This window comes from Panthera pardus, unplaced genomic scaffold (assembly GCF_024362965.1).
Source record: "Panthera pardus isolate Hobbes unplaced genomic scaffold, ASM2436296v1 HiC_scaffold_20, whole genome shotgun sequence".
Lineage (NCBI taxonomy): Eukaryota > Metazoa > Chordata > Mammalia > Carnivora > Felidae > Panthera > Panthera pardus.
This window is the reverse complement of record NW_026526766.1, coordinates 62,288,552-62,308,807: the sequence shown is the minus strand read 5'-3', so window position 1 is coordinate 62,308,807 and position 20,256 is coordinate 62,288,552. Positions and strand designations below refer to the sequence as shown.

The window sequence follows — 20,256 nt, the reverse complement described above, 5'->3', positions numbered from 1 at the left end:
TCCAGTATAGAAATCCGCAAGACAAAGTCCCTGCTCTTAGGGAGCCCACATTCTGCTAGTGATCCCAAGAGAAGAGGTTATTTCTCAAGAACAAGGAGTAACAGGGAATAAAGTCACCTAACTCATAGGGACTATGGAAGACAGCAAGGGAGGCTTCCAGAAGAGGTGTTATCCTGTGATCTGAGTTAAATTTCATTCAAGTCAGGGGACAAGAGTAGGTATTAAACAAGTACATAAATAGGGATGCGAGTCCAGAAGAGGGAATAACAGACAAACTATCAAAGAGTAACAGAGCATTCAAAAAACTGCCAAAGGTCATGGAGATACGGTGTTCTGCACTTTAATTTTTTTTTATTTGATGGCAGGGAGCACACAAATGGAAGAGAGGGGCAGAGAGAGAGAGAGAGAGAAAGAGCTCCACACTTAGTGCAGAGCCCAACGTAGGGTCAATCCCAGGACCTGAGCCGAGATCAAGAGTCAGATGCTCAACAAACTGAACCACACGGGCGCCCCTGTTCTGCATTTTAAAAACAAACCTCTCATAGGAAAGCTTTACTGGCAGCTGTGTAGCACTACAGGAAGATACTTCTGGACAAAGGAGCCTGTCATTGCTAATATCCAATTTGTACTTTGTACAAAATTATGTTTAATCGTGTTGTTTCCTGTTATCAGAAGAAAAAGAACAGCATACAATTATTTTTCCATTATAATCTAAGGGATCATCATAGCAATGTATTAAACCTAAATAGTTTTAAGTCTATATTCTATGTATCCAGAGTAAGGCAATGTTAAATGACAAAAATTATTGTCATCTCTGATTAGAGGAAATAAGAGTAGAAGATAATGGTAGGAAAGGTACTTCTTTGGTTCTTTGCTAAGAAGTATATGTAGCCTCCAGAAAGGAGAACACGACAGAGGACACACATATATAAGCATCATTCTCTTTGCTTAAACAAGAAAAAAGATTTCATCATACCTTCTAAGGGAGAGACTCATCAGATTGTGACACTGACCAGCTGTGTCAAACAGAAAATGGTCCCACAAATGACAAAGATGTCCAGCAGGTAGATTAACTTTATCAATGTTGTCTGTCATACTGCATACCTACAATGATTCTCTGAGCAACTCTAAGATCTCCTATCATTTAAGGAAAGAGCATCTCCAAAGAGACTGACATCAAAGAGGCAGAACAGGAGCTATTTCCATAAAGTGTACCATACACAAAGTTCAAAAGAAATAATTAGAGGATTTTTATAACTTACCTGTATTGACATTATGCCTGATGACTCTACAGATTCCACAAACCATTTGTGGGCCAAGATTTAGGTCAGGAATATAAAAGGTACTGATGTAAAGGAGTTCTAGGATTATTCAGCCCCAATGTCCAGACAAACAGCTGATGGCTATCTTGTAACAATAACTTCAGATTTGGTCAGATTAGAAATACCATTTAGAAAAAGAGGGGGTGTGGTTGCTAAGATCCCTATGGTTTAAGAAATATAATGTGCTGTAAAGCAGGTGCCGTTTCTGAGTTTTAAGACTAAGCAAAAGGGGTGCCTGGCTGGCTTAGAGGAGTATGCAACTCTTGATCTCGGGGGTTGTGAGTTTGAGCCCCACGTTGGGTGTAGAGACTACTTAAACACATAAATAAATAAACTTAAAAAAAATTTTAAAAAGACTAAGCACAAGGTCTATCCACTGTACTTCACAATGGTCACAATGAAATACTGAAATCTATCTCACCTAGGTGGAAGTTAAATTTCTTAGAACCTCACTACCTAGCTCTAGGTATAAATTAAAAGGTAAGCATCAATGAAAATAGCCATCACTAACCCATGCAAACACCAGAGTGTCATTGGAGAGGCATCCTATACATCAGGAAGAAAAGGGGGAAAAACCTTTCAGAAGCTAAAAATAATTTAAATTATAAATAAATTAGCCACTGAGCAGACAAGAGAGAAAACATATGCAATAAATCAAGTTCACACACTTCACTCAGGAGAACCTATTTACCGGGCACCTGGGTGGCTCAATCCGTTAAGTGTCCAACTCTTGGCTTCAGCTCAAGTCATGATCTCAAGGTGCGCGGGTTCCAGGCCTGCATCAGGCTCTGTGCTAACAACACAGAGCCTGCTTGGGATTCTCTCTCTCTCTCTCTCTCTCTCTCTCTCTCTCTCTCAAAATAAATAAACCTTAAAAAACAAAAAGAACCTAATTACTCTGGTTTATGTTTAGAATTTATTCTAAATTATTTATTCTATAATTGTATTATCTCCTATTCCAGAAAAGAAGAGAAGCAAATTTAAAAGCTGGGGTTATCTACACCCAGGCTCATTGTCAAGGCACACTGACAAAACCCAGAAGCAGCAGCTAAGAGCCTGGGAGAAGTAAAACTTATTTTTAAAGAACCCAAAACACAAGACAGAATGGAGCTTTCAGCTTAGGGATAAAACCACCACCACTGAGAACATCATAGTATTACACATGTGTATGCACAACACAATGGATAAATCCATTATCATTAGATCTGTGTGCTGGTTCTGCTGCTTAACTGCAAGCCATTCAGCCTCTTCTGAGCTCAGCTTCACCTGTAAAATCAGGATAATACTTCCTTGCTACCGGACAAAACTGCCATAAAGAGCTAAAAAAATAGTTCATGTAACATTATCTGAAAAACATAACACATTATACGATATGTAACATACTATACAATATGTAACATGAACATAATATATTTAAATAAATTCCCATTTAAATGGCTAAATAAAAAATTAGTAGTTTTCTTAATAACAAAAAAATAAATTACATGATAGTGCTGATCCCCTCCCCCAAAATGCCAGGGTTTTTTAAAAACTATTAACAAGAGGGGCACCTGGGTGGCTCAGTCGGTTGGGCGTCCGACTTCGGCTCAGGTCATGATCTCGTGGTCTGTGAGTTCAAGCCCCGTATCAGGCTCTGGGCTGACAGCTCAGAGCCTGGAGCCTGTTTCGGATTCTGTGTCTCCCTCTCTCTCTGACCCTCCCCTGCTCATGCTCTGTCTCTCTCTGTCTCAAAAATAAATAAATGTTAAAAAAAAAAAAAAAAAAAAAAAAACTATTAACAAGAAAGAGAGCTTTAAAGCAAGAGAAAGATTTTAGCTGCCCTTTGGAAACCAGATAGCTTATAAACATTTCTTGTAATGAAATGACATTTCAAAATGAGAAAAGATAAAATATTTTTTAAATGAATACCCATACCTAAAAATATAACATAAAATACAATATCCATTACAGATATATTATAAAGGAATATTTTTCAAACTGCAGGTTATAATCACCAGTGGATATTGAAGCCAATTCCAGCATTTTTTTAAGAAAATAGGACAGAAAATATTTGAGTACCTTGCATTTAATAAAGGTAGGTATATATTTCATAGACTTTTGTTATACTTAGTATTTATTATCATAATGTATACACATACACAGTGCTGGGTCACAGTGTAAATCTATTTCTTACATGGAGTTGAGTTTTAAAAAAGTCTGAAAGTCACTAATACAAAACAGACAGATAGGTATGGGGCATTCTAGATGGCAGCTAAGGCATAAATAAGGAATGTAAAAGCAGCTAGTACTCAGAGTAACTAGGAGAAGACAAGGAAAGTAAAGAAATGTCATGTGGGACCAGACTGAAGAGGGCAGTGTTTTGTTTTGTTTTGTTTTGCTTTGTTTTAAGTCATCAAGCAGCAGTCCTTGAAGTAGGGAGGGGAAGGGGGAAAAAAAAAAAAAGAGAGAGAGAGATTAGAGTGGGAGAGAGCCAAAGCATAAGAGACTCTTAAAAACTGAGAACAAACTGAAGGTTGATGGGGGGTGGGAGGGAGGGGAGGGTGGGTGATGGGTATTGAGGGGGGCACCTTTTGGGATTAGCACGGAGTGTTGTATGGAAACCAATTTGACAATAAATTTCATATATTGAAAAAAAAAAAAAAAGAAAAAGATAACAGCATTCCTTCTAGGAATAAAAAAGGCCAATACAGGAAAAACACTCTACTGGAACTTAGGAGAATCTGCCCCCTAAAACTCTCTGAATTTAATCCTTAATTTTCACAACTGTAAAATGAGAGGACTAGAATAGAAGATAAATTTTAAGATCCTAGGGGCACCTGGATGGCTCAGTCAGTTAAGTGTCTGACCCTGATTTCTGCTCAGCTCATGATTTCATGGTTCATGAGAACGAGCCCCAAGTCGGCTCTTCACGAACAGCATGGAGCCTGCTTGGGATTCTCTCCCTCTCTCTCTCTCTCTGTCCCTCCCCTGCTCACACTCTATTTCTCTCAAAAATAAATAAATAAACTTAAAAAAAAATTTTAAGACCCTACTCAACATTCTCTGATTCTGGTAGAGTTTATAATAATTAAAACATGACATGAGTACTTGTTCTGTAAGTAAGACCTTTTGTATTTAATAACTACAATATTATCTTTTAATTTAAAAATTATATTACATCTTCCTAATCAAGGCTTGATGGCTACTACCACATCTGGGCATCTCTCAAATTTCCTTACTGAAAAGGTCTGGTTGGCTAGGTCAAAACTACCCTTAGGCAAACATGTCAGTATTCACCTGGAAGTAACCACGAAAAGACACAGAAGGTGCTCTGAGGGAGTTAAATAACCTCCGTATAACTTTCTTGATACCATGCCCATTTAAAAGTTTTTTAAAAAAAATTACAATAACCATTGAGATACATCTAAATTGTTAAGCTCAACTGCAATCAGTAAGAAGTATTTTATACACTCAAAGATTAATGTTCCTAAAATTTCCTTCTGTCTCCTTTCCTAGTAGGATCAACCATTTTAGTTTAATGACTTTTCTAGGTAAAGCTTCCAATTGCTTCCTTAATATTTTCCTATCCTTTGCATTGATTTCCTGGCCTGGACTTGGCTGCCTGTCCCAATCTATGTGCTCCTTGGCTGTCTCCTCAGATTGCATGCTCCTTTCTACTGGTAAGCTCTTCCGTGGTCTGTACCCACTTCCTTATGCTTAAAGCCTGTATCTGCAAAAACAGTGGTTCCAAGCTCTCAAATAGACACACAAAATGAATTTAGTACATACAAGGGAGTTGCCCTAATTGGGCATAGGGTGTATGTCATATCATGAGGTGGTGTACGTAGAAAAATGTGTATTTTACCATAGATGTCATATTTGGGGCTGCCTCTGAGACTAAATGGAATCTGTTCTACTTCTAAGCAAAAGATCTCTATCTCTTTCAATTAAGGGATGAAAAATCAGAGCAGATAAATGACTAAAGCAGGACTAACTGAACAGAGGTACCATCAAAGGAATAGAAACAGATCAATGGACCAAGCCAATCAATCACTGACAACTATTTTGACTCTGAATACCTTTATGTAACAGTCCTGAGAGAAAACACTAAAAAGAACTAAATCTCTACAAACACACACACACACCCAACAGCGTTTCATCATGCCATATCATTAGCACAAAGTGAGACGAAGAGAACATAACATCTATTATCTCTTCTCTCTGTAAGTCCATATCTCTCATTGCTCTATAGACCCACATCTACTTTGCAAAACATGTTCTTCCTAATCAAATCACTCTTACTGAAATGAATGGACACATGTCAATCCAAGTGACCAACATGTAGAAACAGAGCAAACTGAAGTTATACAGAATTCATTTTTTACTGAACTTGTCTTGTGCCAATTCTCACCAACTCTGATATATCAAGTAAATTATCACGCTTTAATTTTACCACATACCCAAATAGCTGATTTTGAACCATAATCCTTAAAAATGGTGTCATCTTGACTTATAAAACTCACTTTGGGTTGTTAATTAAACCACATTACTCCTTTTCAGTGAGAGACCTGAATATGTTTAGGGCTGAATAAAACATGGGACCAGAAAACACACAGTGAAAATATGTGTAAGGAAGAAAGTGCAAATCTCTACAAAATAAATGTTTTAAAACATGCGCTAAGGGGTAATTGGGGAAGTGAAGATCAATTTGTGCTATAAGGTCCTGAAGTCAGCATTAAAGCTTTTAGAATCAACTATGCAAAAAGCAGGGGCGCCTGGGTGGCTCAGTCAGTTGAGCATCATATTCTTGGTATTGGGTCAGGTCATAACCTTGTGGTGGTGGGACTGAGCCCTGGGATTGAGCCCTGCATCGTCATGGAGCCTGCTTGAGATGCTCTCTCTGCCCCTCCTCTGCACACTCATGCTCCCTCTCCCCCTCCCTCTCAAAACAAATATACTTAAAAAAAAAAAAAAAAAACTATGCAAAAAGCAAACACCACAGGGAAATGAAAGGCTGAGACTGGAATAAACAAACAGGAATCTGATGAAAAGAAGAAACAAACATGGCTATGTTGATGATGTCAATATCATTACTATTCGACCAAACCCATGTGGAAATTGGACAGACAATGCTGTCCAACTACAAAACCCACAATCCTGAAGGCTGAACATTAGTGAGAAAATAAAACAATATAATGTCTGTACAACTAGGATTTCTAAAAATATTTTTTACATATGTATAATTACTGTATCTAAAATTTTGAAGCAATTTTGGACTTTTCTTAACACACTGAAATATATGAAAAATTCTGTGTAAAAATGCAAGTTAAGCAAAAGAAAAACGTATTGATACTGTTAGAAAGTATAATGGTAGGATAATTCAGAATAAGGGTATTTTTGATGAATAAAATTAGCACTTAGCATAAAATATATAAAATGATCAAAAATAAAGACAGGTAAAACTGAAAATATTATATGTGGAGTCTCATTCTAAAATATAACACTTTAATTTAAAGAGCTATGATATTATATCAACATAAGAAAAAGTCAACAGACCAGCAGTAAACAAAAAAATAAAGAAGGCACACACGAAATATCTAGAACCAGGTTAAAAGATACCTCTCTACAATAGAACAGTACTGATTAACCTCCACGTAAGTGCATCCCTTTCCCTCAATCAACTCACCCAACATTTTCTGCATCTTCATCACACTCAGCTTTATATTTGCAAGGTCCACACTTGGAGTGTTTTCTGTGAACTTCTGCCCCTGACCCTTCCTCTTCTGCTTAAAAAGAAAAATTAAATTTTCAACCAAAAGTTGGTTTCCTTTCCAGATAAGCTTCATGTTTTCAGCAGCCATTATCCCATTTCTGCGGAAAATGTACCTGCGCTCTTGAAAACAATCAGTTCCAAAATCTATCAATGTTTGCATCCAAAAATGTTGCCAATACTGAGTACAACATATTCTATGAGGAAAACAAGTATTGGTGCTAGCAAAATAATCCCTTAACCTATTTACGAAAGAACACTACAGGTTTTGATAATTAATTGCCTTTAAAAGAATTACCATATAACATTAAATAAGAGAGAGAGAAAATAAAACATGAGCAATAAATTTGGTACAGTGATTACCCTACCCTATGCAATGCTAGTTAACAAATAAATGATTAAATGCAATAGAGTATAACCACTTGTTCCTCACATCAGTTTCATACCTGCCTTTCTTATTACATAACTAACAGGATTCAAAAAAAATATTTATCTCCAAATTTGTAAAAGGAAAGGGGTCTCTTTACAAAGGACTTGCCTCCTTTTCTGTTTGCCCACTTAGCACACCAAAAATACCCAGAATGCAGAAGTGTGTGGATCTCCTATGATCTGGCACAAAAAAACAGTGGTTACCAGTAAGTCTCCAACTCATATCCCACATTCAAGGGATTCTACATTTCTGGGCTCAACTAGAATGAATCCTACCCTGATAATCTCAAACTGGGCAGGGAGATCCGTTCTGAAGCCAATTTAGGGATTACAGTTTACTCAAAGGATCTCTCATTCTGGTTTAGGAAATAACACCTTCTTCAGGGGGTGTCTATCAGTAAAGAAGACATTACAAGGCAAGTCCAAAAACCTAATATACCTATTTGGTAATACTTCCAAACTTTCCATTTTTAGTGTCTGCATGCACTTTAAGTAGAAATCTTTCCCAAATTCTCATGAACACTCCCAGATTCTAGGGATCATAATCCTATTATTTCCGAGGCTTCAGAAACATCAGGAAATCGTATGGCCACCACAAGCTCACTTAAGTTTGTACGCTAATCTGAGCAAACGACTTAGCCTTTCTAAACTCATACTCCCTGAAAAGAAATAGTCAACCTACATTCTCAGAGCAAGACATCCAGTATTTACATGACATAAAAAAAATCATGACATCAACTTCCACTTCTTTAGTATGGGAACATGACTGTTTCCTTACTGAATATCTGACCACAAAGACTAGACTACGTGATCTCTCTTAAAATCCTTTCCAGCTCTAAGATCTAGAATTGATGGTCTGATCCTTCACATGTGATCATGAAGCTTCTGCTTGAACATGTCCCTTTAAATCACATTCTATTGTAGGATAACTTTAATCTTTTTTTTTTTTTCCCTTGAAACTTTCATCCCCAAATTTCTTCCTCAGGATGGTTCTTCTATTCTCTAAGTGACCTTTGAAGTGCCTTCCAACTCTGATATTTTAGGATTCTATGAAATGTGGAAATCTGGAATAAGGTTTCAGATAGTATTGAAAGGATCATAACTGTAGTTTTCATTTGTATGAGTGTGAATTTTACTAGAGTAAGTTTTCTTTCAGTGTAGGTATCCCCACAGTACCTCCTGCATTACTTTGCATACAGTAGACAGTCACTAAGTCCTACAGCTTCATTAGACTATGAAATAAATGAGTCATTCTTAATTCTGACAATTTAAACTGTTGCTATACACTATTACCAGATACTACTTTTTTAAACAGCAGAAATAATTTATATATTTGTAAAATAAAATCAAAAACATACACAGGAGAATTTTAATGGCATAAAGTCTAGATTCCACTACAATTATCCTGTAAGCCTTCTCTTTGCCATGCACAATTCGCTCCAGAGTTTTACAACCCAGCACCTTGAAAATTCCTTAGGAGCAAAAATTTGTAAGCAAGGAGTGGGAGAGTTACAAATACTCTGGTCCAACCCAAAATCACTTGTGTGGATGATCCCAAGGAGAAGGCACTTTGGTGCAATCTCAATTTAACAGGAGCTACATTTCTGCTTTGTTTGTCAACAAAGCTTTAGTGAGACATAATTGTATGAAACAATATGCCTAGGGCTAAAAGGGACAGAAGGGTTGGGTGTAATGGCTAAAGGCTTCTTTCTGGAGTAACGAAAATGTTCTAAAATGGACTGTGGTGATGATGAATGCACAACTCTGTACTATACTAAAAGCAACCGAATGGCACACTTTAAATGAGCAAATTGTACACTGTGTGAATTTTAACTCAATAAAGCTGTAAAAATCAGAAAATGACAGAAAACAAATGTCCTTTAAGGGGTACTTGAAACCTACCTCCTTCTCCAGATCCAGAGCCATTATCTAAGAAGAAAAACAAACAGTGAATAGAAATACTTTCGCTGGAAATGTCATCTTACCCAATACTCAAATTTCTCATCAAAAATCAAACTGCAATAGCAATTCTCATTTTTTGATATCAAACCATTTATTCTTATGTACCTATTCCATGTTTTTCCCCAAATGTTAATTCCCTAGACACACAATCATCTATAACTCATACATCTTTGTAGCATATTCAGGAAGTATCCAGGTGCCCTGCACCGAGTAAAGACGAATAAATACTGTAAAATAAATGGCTATATAAAAATAATTTTAATTAACTCACTTAAAAGGTAAAAAAAGAAAAAATTTAATTTTGTAAAAGCTTAAGAGGAATAATGAATAAGTTGCTTTTATTAGAAAGGGAGGAAAAGAGCTTTGGGTCTTGCTCCAAAAATCTTAATGAAATCCGTGGATAAAGGCCAAAAGCCAAAAGGTAAGAAAAAGCCTCAAGGCTTAAAAGGAAAGAACTTCTGAGCTGAGGTTTTCATATTACTGATGAAATTAGCTTCCTCTAGGAAACCTCACCAGAAGGACTCACACCAAGGTGTAGGTGGGACACTTGTTACTAGTAAAATTAAAAAGCCTCCCTCAAAGTTACCAGCAAAAAGTCGGCCTAAAATGTAATTAATATAAAATGCTTATTTTATAAATCCTAAAAAGGCCAACATATGATGCAGAGCATGTTGAAGAGAGGGTAGTGCTATAATATCATCAGCATGATGCAGTAAAAAAGCAGAGATGGCAAAAGAGCTTGGCACACTTTATCCAGCACTTTCAGGGGTTGGGGGGGAGACACATCCTCAGGAACCCGCTCCAGTTCTTCAAATGGTTCCCCAGAGTGGGAGATAACAGCCTTCACAATATTGTCCCTTTCCCTTTGATCTCCTTCAAACAATAATCAAATTCTCAAACATAGTGGAAATAGGAGGAACCGGAACAATACATGTTTTTTGTAATATCCACTGCAAAATCTTCAAGGGATTTTATAAAGTCTAAAACTGTGTTCGATTCTGATTAACCAACCATAAATAATTAGATCTGAGTACACAAAGGAAAAGAAAAAGAGTAGAAGAGCAGAAAAAAGACAAAGAAGGGAACTCAATTAAAAAATTGTTCTATGACCAAACTTTTTTTTAGAAAAACACTCCTTTTTGGGGCGCCTGGGGGGGCTCAGTCGGTTAAGCGTCTGACTTCGGCTCAGGTCATGATCTTATGGTCTGTGAGTCAGAGACCCACGTCAGGCTCTGTGCTGACAGCTCAGAACCTGGAGCCTGCTTCAGATTCTGTGTCTCCCTCTCTCTCTGCCCCTCCCCCGCTCATGCTCTGTCTCACTCTCAAAAATGAATAAATGTTAACAACAAAAAAATTCTTTTTTGAAAAAATTAAAAAAAAAAAAGGAAAACACTCCTTTTTTCATTCCATTCTACATACACTGACTGGGTACATATCATGTGGTAGGCAACATAGTAAATGGTAGGAATAAATTGAATAAGATAGCCCCAGTGCATGAGATGCTCTCAATCTGTTTTCAACCCATGCTAAATTTTAATGAATATAATACCTCAAACTTTCCTTTAGTGTCCTTTAGAATTCTGAAATAGGAGCACCTGGGTGGCTCAGTCGGTTGAGCATCCAACTTCGGCTCAGGTCCTAACCTGGTGGTACGTAAATTCGAGCTCTATATCGGGCTCACTGCTGTCAGCACAGAGTCCACCTTGGATCCTCTGTACCCCTCTCTGCCCCTCCCTGCTTGCGCTCTCTCAAAAATAAATAAACAAACATTAAAAAATAAAATAAATAAATAAAATAAAGTAAGATAAAAACTCTGAAATATTGTGACTACTCTGATAATGAGTTGAGTTCTTCTTGTAGATTGTATTTTCATTGTTCATGTGCCTTTCCCCATCCACACAACTCCACCCAAACCCTGGGACTATAATATACCTCCCCAGATGGGGCATCCTGCCCTCCTGTTGAGAAGCAACTGATCCAGCTGAAGACAGATGTGTCAGATAAATGAAATACAGTATGATATATACATAGAGATACGCACAAAGTGTGAAAAAAACTCTGTCAGGAGATGCCAAAGGAGAAAAATTTCACAGAGGAAAAAAGGCTAAAGCTCTAAGTAAGCATTTTGCAAGTAAACAAAAGACTTATTTCTAGCAATGTCCCACCAAGCGTCTAACAAGATCAATATAGCACCTTACAGCTTAGTTTATTCAATCCTCATTTAACAATCCCAAGAGATGGTATCCATTTAACACTTTAAATAACTGGGGCTCAGAGTAACTAAGTGACTTGTCCAAGGTCATATAGTAAATAAGTAAACAAGAGCTGGAGGGGGGTGTCCTGGGTGGCTCAGTCAGTTAAGCATCTGACTTCAGCTCAGGTCATGATCTCCTAGTTTGTGAGTTCAAGCCCAACATTGGGCTCTGAGTGACAGCTCAGAGCCTGGAGCTTGCTTCAGATTCTGTCTCTGTGTCTCTGTGCCCCTCCCCTGCCCATGCACACTCTCTCTCTCTTTCTCTCTCTCTCTCTCAAATATAAACATAAAAAAATTTTTTAATAAAAAATAAATAAGAGCTGGAGTTAAAATTAGGTCTTTCAACCCCAGTGCAGTGCTCTTTCCAATCTACCACCCTGATTCTAATGTTTACCATTCACTGCCTATCAAAGCACTTTGTGTCTTAAACACATGCTCCTCATAAGAGACACCTAATTAATTTGGGATTGTAAAGAGCTCCATATTCTTTTTTACTTTTTTTTTTTTTTTTTTTACATTTTATTTATTTTTGAGAGAGAGAGAGAGAGAGACAGAGTGCAAGAGGAGGAGGAACAGAGAGTATGGGAGACACAGAATCCGAAGCAGGCTCCAGGCTCTGAGCTGTCAACACAGAGTTTGACATGGGGCTCAAACTCACAAACCGTTGGATCATGACCTGAGCCAAAGTTGGACACTTAACCGACTGAGCCACCCAGGTGCCCCTCTTTTTTAGTTTCTAAACCAAGTCTGTGAAACACAATGTACTTAGAGAAGTATACAAGAATCACAACAAATGATAGTCTATTGGCCTGAGAACATAATCGTTTCACGAAGCACATAATTATTTGATGTAGGGAAAAGAATTTGGTATTGTCCAAAGAAAGGCCTGGTCTTTGCCCACAGCTTTTTTGTATTTTCTTTTTAATTTTTTTAAATGTTTACTTATTTTTGAGAGAGAGAGAGAAACAGAGCACAAGCCAGGGAGAGGGAGAAAGAGAGAGAGACACAGAATCCAAAGCTGAGCTGTCAGCACAGAGCCCCGAGAGCCATGAATGAGATCATGACCTGAGCCAAAGTCAGAGGCTTAACCGACTGAGCCACCCAGGCACCCCTGCCCTCAGCTTCTTTAAGGTAATCTACATCATACCTGCCAGAAGTGTCTCGTTTCAGGAGGGTGCTAACCACATCAGATGATAGGGTGGGGCTGGCCACACTCTATAGCCTTAGGGTAGAGGGTTGGCCAACCACAAAGACCAGCCACTTAATTTAGAGTGGGGGCTTTCAAATATATGGTATTAGTGGACCTGGAGTTTGAGATCAACCACATGGACAATGGATCATTCGTGCTTATGAAATGGAGCCCCAGTAAAAATTCTGGACACAGGCACTATAATACATAGGAAAATAAATAAATAAATAAATAAATAAAGTATATCATATAGGAAGTGTCTACACCTATACTGCTAACCTTCATACGATAATTCTAATTACAACACTTCACTTGCATCCCTGTCCCCAAATACAAATGCAAGTAAGAAACTTACATTAGTGCCTTCCAAAATTAACCACTACTGATTCAGGAAGGAAAAGAGAAATAAATACAAAAAACCTGGGGGAAGATAGGTGACAAGGATTGGCAGACAGAATAGAGACGATATAAAAAGAGACAAGCTTGGAAAGAGACACATCCTGGGATGCCACTAATGACTTTCTATAAATATTCTCCACCCCTTTCCCCTGCCATGAAAATAAAACCCAACAAAATGGATCCCATGTAATTTCCACCCCAAATCTCGTTCTAATATTCAAACCATAAGGCAAAAGGCAGGCAAAGACCCCACGAAATTTCACCACCTGGGGTTAAAAAGCAACAACACGAGGGGTGCTTGGGTGGCTCAATCGGTTAAGCATCTGACTTCGGCTCAGGTCATGATCTCACAGTTCATTAGTTTGAGCCCTGCATCAGGCTCTGTGCTGACAGTTCAGAGCCTGGAGCCTGCTTCAGATTCTGTGTCTCCCTCTCTCTCTCCCCCTCCCCTGCTCACATTATCTCTCTCTATCTCTCTCTCTCTCTTGCAAAAATAAACAAACATTAAAAAACAAATTTAAAGCAACGACATGAAATGCAGACAAAAAAGAGCCCCTCCACTCCCCAAACAACTAATCCATAGAGCAGTTCTGGGAATACATCTCTGACTGGAAATTGCCTTTTAGAGACTATGATGGAATCATCTGTAACATTTATTCAGAAGAGTATCACACATACCAGAGTAGCATGGTCCTCTTGCTACTACTGTTATCTCTTTCTGGTGCTTACAAGCAGCCCTTCTGAGAAAGCATTCATTTTGATAAGTGTCCCCATTTGATCCACAGACAGGAATGTAATTTGTATGGCACTGCAAAAGAAACAAAAATAAACTTTCAAAACTAAGCAGGAATATTAATAGTTCACTTCATATTTATGAATGTAATACCATAGTACTGTGACATACTTCTACAGAATAGTTTGTTCTTTTGTTTGGTTTAAATAAAAGAGAGTTATACCATTTTCTCACACCTTTTTTCACATTTATAATGAAAATAACTATCAACTATCCATAAAGATAAGAAAATCCCTGTGCTATCTAGTGCATTTGCTTGCTATAAAAATCCAATGAGGTAAGAGAGAAATTCTTGGCTATGTTTATAATAAGCTAATAAGCACTAATTATATAATGTCATTTTATTAAAATCAAAATTCATTTATTCAATACCACCGGAATGCAAAGTCCCAAGATACATGCTATAGAAAACACAAAGAAATACATGATCTCTGGATCTACCATCCACGTAACTATAGGCTAGCATCATTGCCATTTCCTCCACCTAATGCATCTACCTAATAAAGTTGTTGTGAAGATTAAATAAGAGAAATCCATCTTTAGCATTTATATCTGGCCATGGTAAATTCTCAGTAAATATTAGCTGGTTTTGCTATGCCTTCATCACTTCTGAGTCTTACGTAGTTGCCCACGGTCATAGCTAGTAAGTGGGAGACCCACAATTTCTCACAAGTGATGTATTCTAACCACTACACAGTTGAGTTATTCAGCAGGGTGTTACCATGTGTCATTTGGTGGTAGTGAACAGGGAGCTTAAAATCGTGCCTGAAATTCAACCTAACAAGCACATACATACCTAGGAGTGAGCATGAGATGGAAGGAGAAGACCTGCTGTTCTTTGGTCAGTCTGTTTCCAGGGGTCTCTCTTAGGAGCCTCTCATTATGCTCTAGGCAAATGAAGGGATTTGGCGATTTTAACAACATGCAACTTCTGACGTGGGCACTGACTCTAACCTAAGGTCCGCCTCCTCCATACTGCCACCCTTGCTGGGTGAAACAATTCTCCCTATACCTTCTATTTAGCTAGAAGAATGTAATTTGAAGTAGTTTAGAAAGGTGCGGAGTGTACAACTCTGAGCCACATCCATTCAAGCATGTATTGTGTGCCTACTGCATGTCAAGAACTTTGCTGAATATAATAAGTAAGAAAATAGCAACAAGATTGTGATGGTCAATATTATGTGTCAACCTGACTAGGCCCCAGGGTGCCCAGATTAAACATTATCTCTGGATGCTCTCTGAGGGTGTTTCTTTTTTGTTTTTTTTTTTAACGTTTATTTATTTTTGAGACAGAGAGAGACACAGCATGAACGGGGGAGGGGCAGAGAGAGAGGGAGACACAGAATCGGAAGCAAGCTCCAGGCTCTGAGCCATCAGCCCAGAGCCCGACGCGGGGCTCGAACTCGCGGACCGCGAGATCGTGACCTGAGCTGAAGTCGGACGCTTAACCGACTGAGCCACCCAGGCGCCCCTCTGAAGGTGTTTCTGATTGAATTTCCATTAGAATCAACTGACTAAGTGCCCTCCCCAATGTTGGTGGGATCATCCAATCGATCTGAGGGCCTGAATAGAACAAAAAAGTAGAGGAAAGGAGAACTGGGTCTCCCTGCCTGACTGCTGGATTTGGGACAAGGCTATTCTCCTGGTTTTCAGGACTTCAGTCTTAGACTGGGACTTACATCTTCATCTCCCCGGATTCTCAGGCCTTCAGACTTGGACTGGAACTACACTATCAGCTTTCCTGGACATCCAGCTTGCAGACAACAGATCACGTGACTTGTCATCCTCCATAATCAAGCAAACCAATTCCTTAAAATATATCATCCCCTCCCTTTTTCCCCTCATTCTGTGTGTGTGTATTTCCTATTGGTTCTGTTTCTCTGGAGAACTCTAATACAAAGGTCTAATAAGAGGGCATGCAACACCTAGCAATAGCAGACATTGATAAATTCAGGAAAAAAAAAAACACAGTCTGGAGTACTCCAGGGAGAAGGAAAAAGACAAAGAGGAAAAAAGAAAATAGGAAAGTCGTAGGCACTCCTCTTTGGATATAATCCACGTATTCATAGAAAGATGCAATACTGATCATTTTTCTTGGTACAAAATAAAAGTAGGTTTGTGTATATAATGTCACAAGATATAATAGCTCTTACTAGCAGACTGAAAAAAAAAATTTTAGACTTTATTTAAAATCCTGTTATTATCTGTTAAAATGTATTTAAATTATAAGCCAGAAATTATAATATGGTTAATAAACAATATTAACACTAAAAGCATGCTGAATCATAAGCAAGTTTTTTAAATGAATTGAAAGATACAGCTAAAGAAACCAGCAAATAAGTGTTTAATGGACATAGGAGGTGATTTTTCTTCAACTGGCAATCACCTAGGTCTAAATTGAACGGATCTATAAATTATAAGAAGGCAGAATAGTCAAAGGAAGGTTTGTTCAGCAGCAGGATCAAATCATGCTGTAAGCCCTGAGGCAGTTTGCTCCTACAGGGCAAGCAACTTGTCTTTAAACATCTTTATATCCTCAGCATCTGGCACCAAGCACAAAGCAAGCCTTGGATAAAGGCTTGGATAAATATCTAGTGATCTCAACTCCTAACTTTTATTTCTCTTTCTTGCTTTGCCACCAGGTAAGAATGCAAAGGATTCAGACAGATCATACAAGGATTTTCTAGCTGTCCAAATATGTGACAAAGGTCAAAGAGGCTATTTCTTTATAATCTTAAAGTTGCAAGGAAAGACTTTCAATCAATGAAAAGCAGAATCATGAAGACAAAAATAAAATATGATACAAAAATTTAAACTTCTTTATATCACACACATATAATATATATATTAACATGAATTTAAATTAAAAAAATTATTTATATTAAAAATTATAAACAAAATGAAAATGACACTAGAATAACTTCTTCAAAACTTTTGTACTCTCAATTAAAAAGGAACACTCTAAGGTAAATACTACTGAGTGGTTTAAAACTTAAAAGAGAAACTAAAATACCTACAACTGACCCTTAAACAACATGGGTGTTAGGGGTACCAATCCCCCGCACATCAAAAACCCATGCATAACTTTTGACACCCCAAAATCTTAGCTACTAATAACCTGCTATTGACAAGAAGCCTTACCAATAACATAAACAATTAACACATATTTGGTATGTTACATGTATTATATATTGTACTTTTACAATGAAGTAAGCTAGAGAAAAGAAAATGCTATGAAAAAAAATCACATAAAAGAGAAAATACATTTACAGGACTGTACTATAAAAAATCCGTGTATAAGTGGACCCACACAGGTCAAGCCTGTGTTGTTCAAGGGTCAATCGCATATGCCTATAGAACGTACAATATTTCTAGAAGGAAATACAAGTAACAGATGTTGCCTTTAAGAAGAGCAATTGAGGGGCGCCTGGGTGGCTCAGTCGGTTGAGCGTCCAACTTCAGCTCAGGTCACGATCTCACGGTTCGTGAGCTCGAGCCCCGCGTCGGGCTCTGGGCTGATGGCTCAGAGCCTGGAGCCTGCTTCCGATTCTGTGTCTCCCTCTCTCTCTGCCCCTCCCCCATTCATGCTCTGTCTCTCTCTGTCTTAAAAATAAATAAACATTAAAAAAAAGTTAAAAAAAAAAAAAAAAAAGAAGAGCAATTGAGGGGCGCCTGGGTGACTCAGTCGGTTGAGCATCCGACTTTGGCTCAGGTCATGATCTCACAGTCTGTGAGTTCGAGCCCTGCATCGGGCTCTGTGCTGATGGCTCAGAGCCTGGAGCCTGCTTCCGATTCTGTGTCTCCCTCTCTCTCTGCCCCTTCCCTGCTCATGCTCTGTCTCTCTCTGTCTCAAAAATAAATAAAAACATAAAAAAAAAAAAAAAAAAAAAAAGAAGAGCAATTGGTAGTCTGGAGTGAAAGACATTTTTCATTGTATTATACATCTTCTTATATAATGTTCAAGTTGTTGTCAATCCTTCAATGTATGTAAATGGGCATACATTACTCTTTTAAAAAATGTAAAAACGGTACCCATATCACAGGTTCTCATGGGAGTTTATGAGTTATAGAGGCTTTTATATATATGGATATATATATATACATATATATATATACACACACATATATATATATCCATATGTATATACACATTTAGAACTATTAATGGATAATGCTCAGCATAGTAAGCAATATATAAGTACTCAAATAGTATACTATATATAGAGTATGCATATGTCTTCACATATCAACACAAGGAGAAAAGAAAATACTCCAAAAAAATGGGCAAAGAATATGAAATATAAATTCACAAAAAAATGGTCAATAAACACATGGCAAATTTTCAATTTCTCTAACAATCAAATGAAAATTTAAAAAAAAATTTTTTTGGCCATACAGATTTACAATTTATTTTTTTATTTTTATTTATTTTTTTTTAATTTTTTTTTTCAACGTTTATTTATTTTTGAGACAGAGAGAGACAGAGCATGAACAGGGGAGGGGCAGAGACAGAGGGAGACACAGAATCTGAAACAGGCTGCAGGCTCTGAGCGGTCAGCACAGAGCCCGACGTGGGGCTCGAACTCACGGGCCGTGAGATCATGACCTGAGCCGAAGTCCCGAAGTCGGTTAACCGACCAAGCCACCCAGGCGCCCCCAGATTTACAATTTAAAAGGACTGAAGGGTGACTGGTGGCTCAGTTAGTTGAGAGTCCAACTCTTGGCTTTAACTCAGGTCATGATCTTGCAGTTCATGAGATCTGTACTTTCAGCACAGAACCTGCTTGGAATTCCCTCTCTCCCTTTCTCTCTACTTCTCCTCTCATGATCACTCTCTCTCAAAATAAGTAAACAGTAAAATAAAAAAATTTTTTACAGGATTGACAAAACCCATTACCAAGAGGCTAAGAGGAAACCAGCAGTCAAATGTACTGTTATTGATGAGAATGTTATCTGTACATAAGCATCCACTATCCACTGGCTCAACAATTCCACATCAAGGAATTTAACCTAAAGAAATGTAAGACAGCTGGAAGAGGGAACAGCTTCAGTCTTCCCAATACAGGAGTGGCTAAAACACCAGTAAGAAAGCTCCAATCTTTCTGGCTCAATGAACCAAAGAATAGCGTTCAGGGCAATCAGAGCCACTAAAAAGAGAGAAACCCAGAAAGGAAAGAGTCAGAAGGGCCTTCCAGATTCTGTATATAAACTCAGACCAAATTTCTGGCTGACTCCCAAACCACTCATGAGGCAGATTCTAAGTAGCCCAGGCAAAGACTAAAAGAAATGAACTGATATTTGTGTTGCTTCCCACAACAGGGAAGAGAATGTGCAGTTTGAGTTCAGCCAACTTAATTGCTTCCAAGTGACAGTACTCTTCAGAGGAACATAACAAAATTCAAACACTCTAAAACATATCATTCACAATGTGTACAATAAATTCAAAATTACCCTAATACAAAGAAAAAGGAAAACACAATCCATTTTCAAATGAAAAGACAATCTGATCCCTGAGATGTCCCAGATGCTGAAATTAGCAAAGATTTTGAAGCAGCAATAGGATCTAAGCTAGAGGAAAATATGCTTGTGATGAATGAAAAGACAGGAAATCTCAGTCAAGAAATCAAAACTATAAATTCTAGAAATAAAATATCTGAAAATAAAAACTCACTGGATGTACTGAATGGAGAAGAGAAGAAAAGATTAGGGAATCTGAAGGCAGATCATAAAAAATTATCTAAGGTGAAGAACAGAAAGCGGTAAAAGTTCATGAGGGCTTAGTAACACTATATACACCAATACCTTCTTTTAAGGAAAGAAGCCCACTTTAGTTGCTATCCCTTTCAAGAATGGTTAGGGAGCAGGCAGGGAAGCCAAACATAACACATTGAAGAGAACATTCATTGCATGAGTAACCAGGTAGGTGCGGGCACAAGGTCAGCTAAACCACATCAAAGATAGCTACTGTGAATAAATAGTGCATTATAAAGTCCCTTTGACTATGAAGGGTCTGTGTAGCTGGACAATAGTATATCTCCCTCCCTACTCTTCCTCCAATAGTTTTAAGTTTTCAGAGAATTCATATGCAGCCTCTCTGATTTTGATTCTCATTACAATATCATAAAAAAGGGTAGAAAACATAAAGGGTAGAAAAAAGGT

At 37.8% G+C, this 20,256-nt stretch overlaps 1 protein-coding gene across 2 annotated transcripts in view; it reads right to left on the bottom strand.

Annotated features, from left to right (window-relative positions):
* TMEFF1 (transmembrane protein with EGF like and two follistatin like domains 1) overlaps window positions 1-20,256 on the bottom strand; it is an 80,817-nt gene that overhangs the window by 37,844 nt on the left and 22,717 nt on the right. Inside the window, exons 3-5 of one of the 2 annotated variants that reach the window (XM_019454336.2) lie at window positions 13,983-14,112; window positions 9,403-9,429; window positions 6,988-7,087 (exon numbers count right to left, since the gene is read on the bottom strand). In XM_019454336.2, coding sequence (XP_019309881.1) covers window positions 6,988-7,087; window positions 9,403-9,429; window positions 13,983-14,112 — 257 coding nt within the window. The remainder of the gene's footprint in view (window positions 1-6,987; window positions 7,088-9,402; window positions 9,430-13,982; window positions 14,113-20,256) is intronic. The other variant, XM_019454337.2, reaches the window with a different exon arrangement.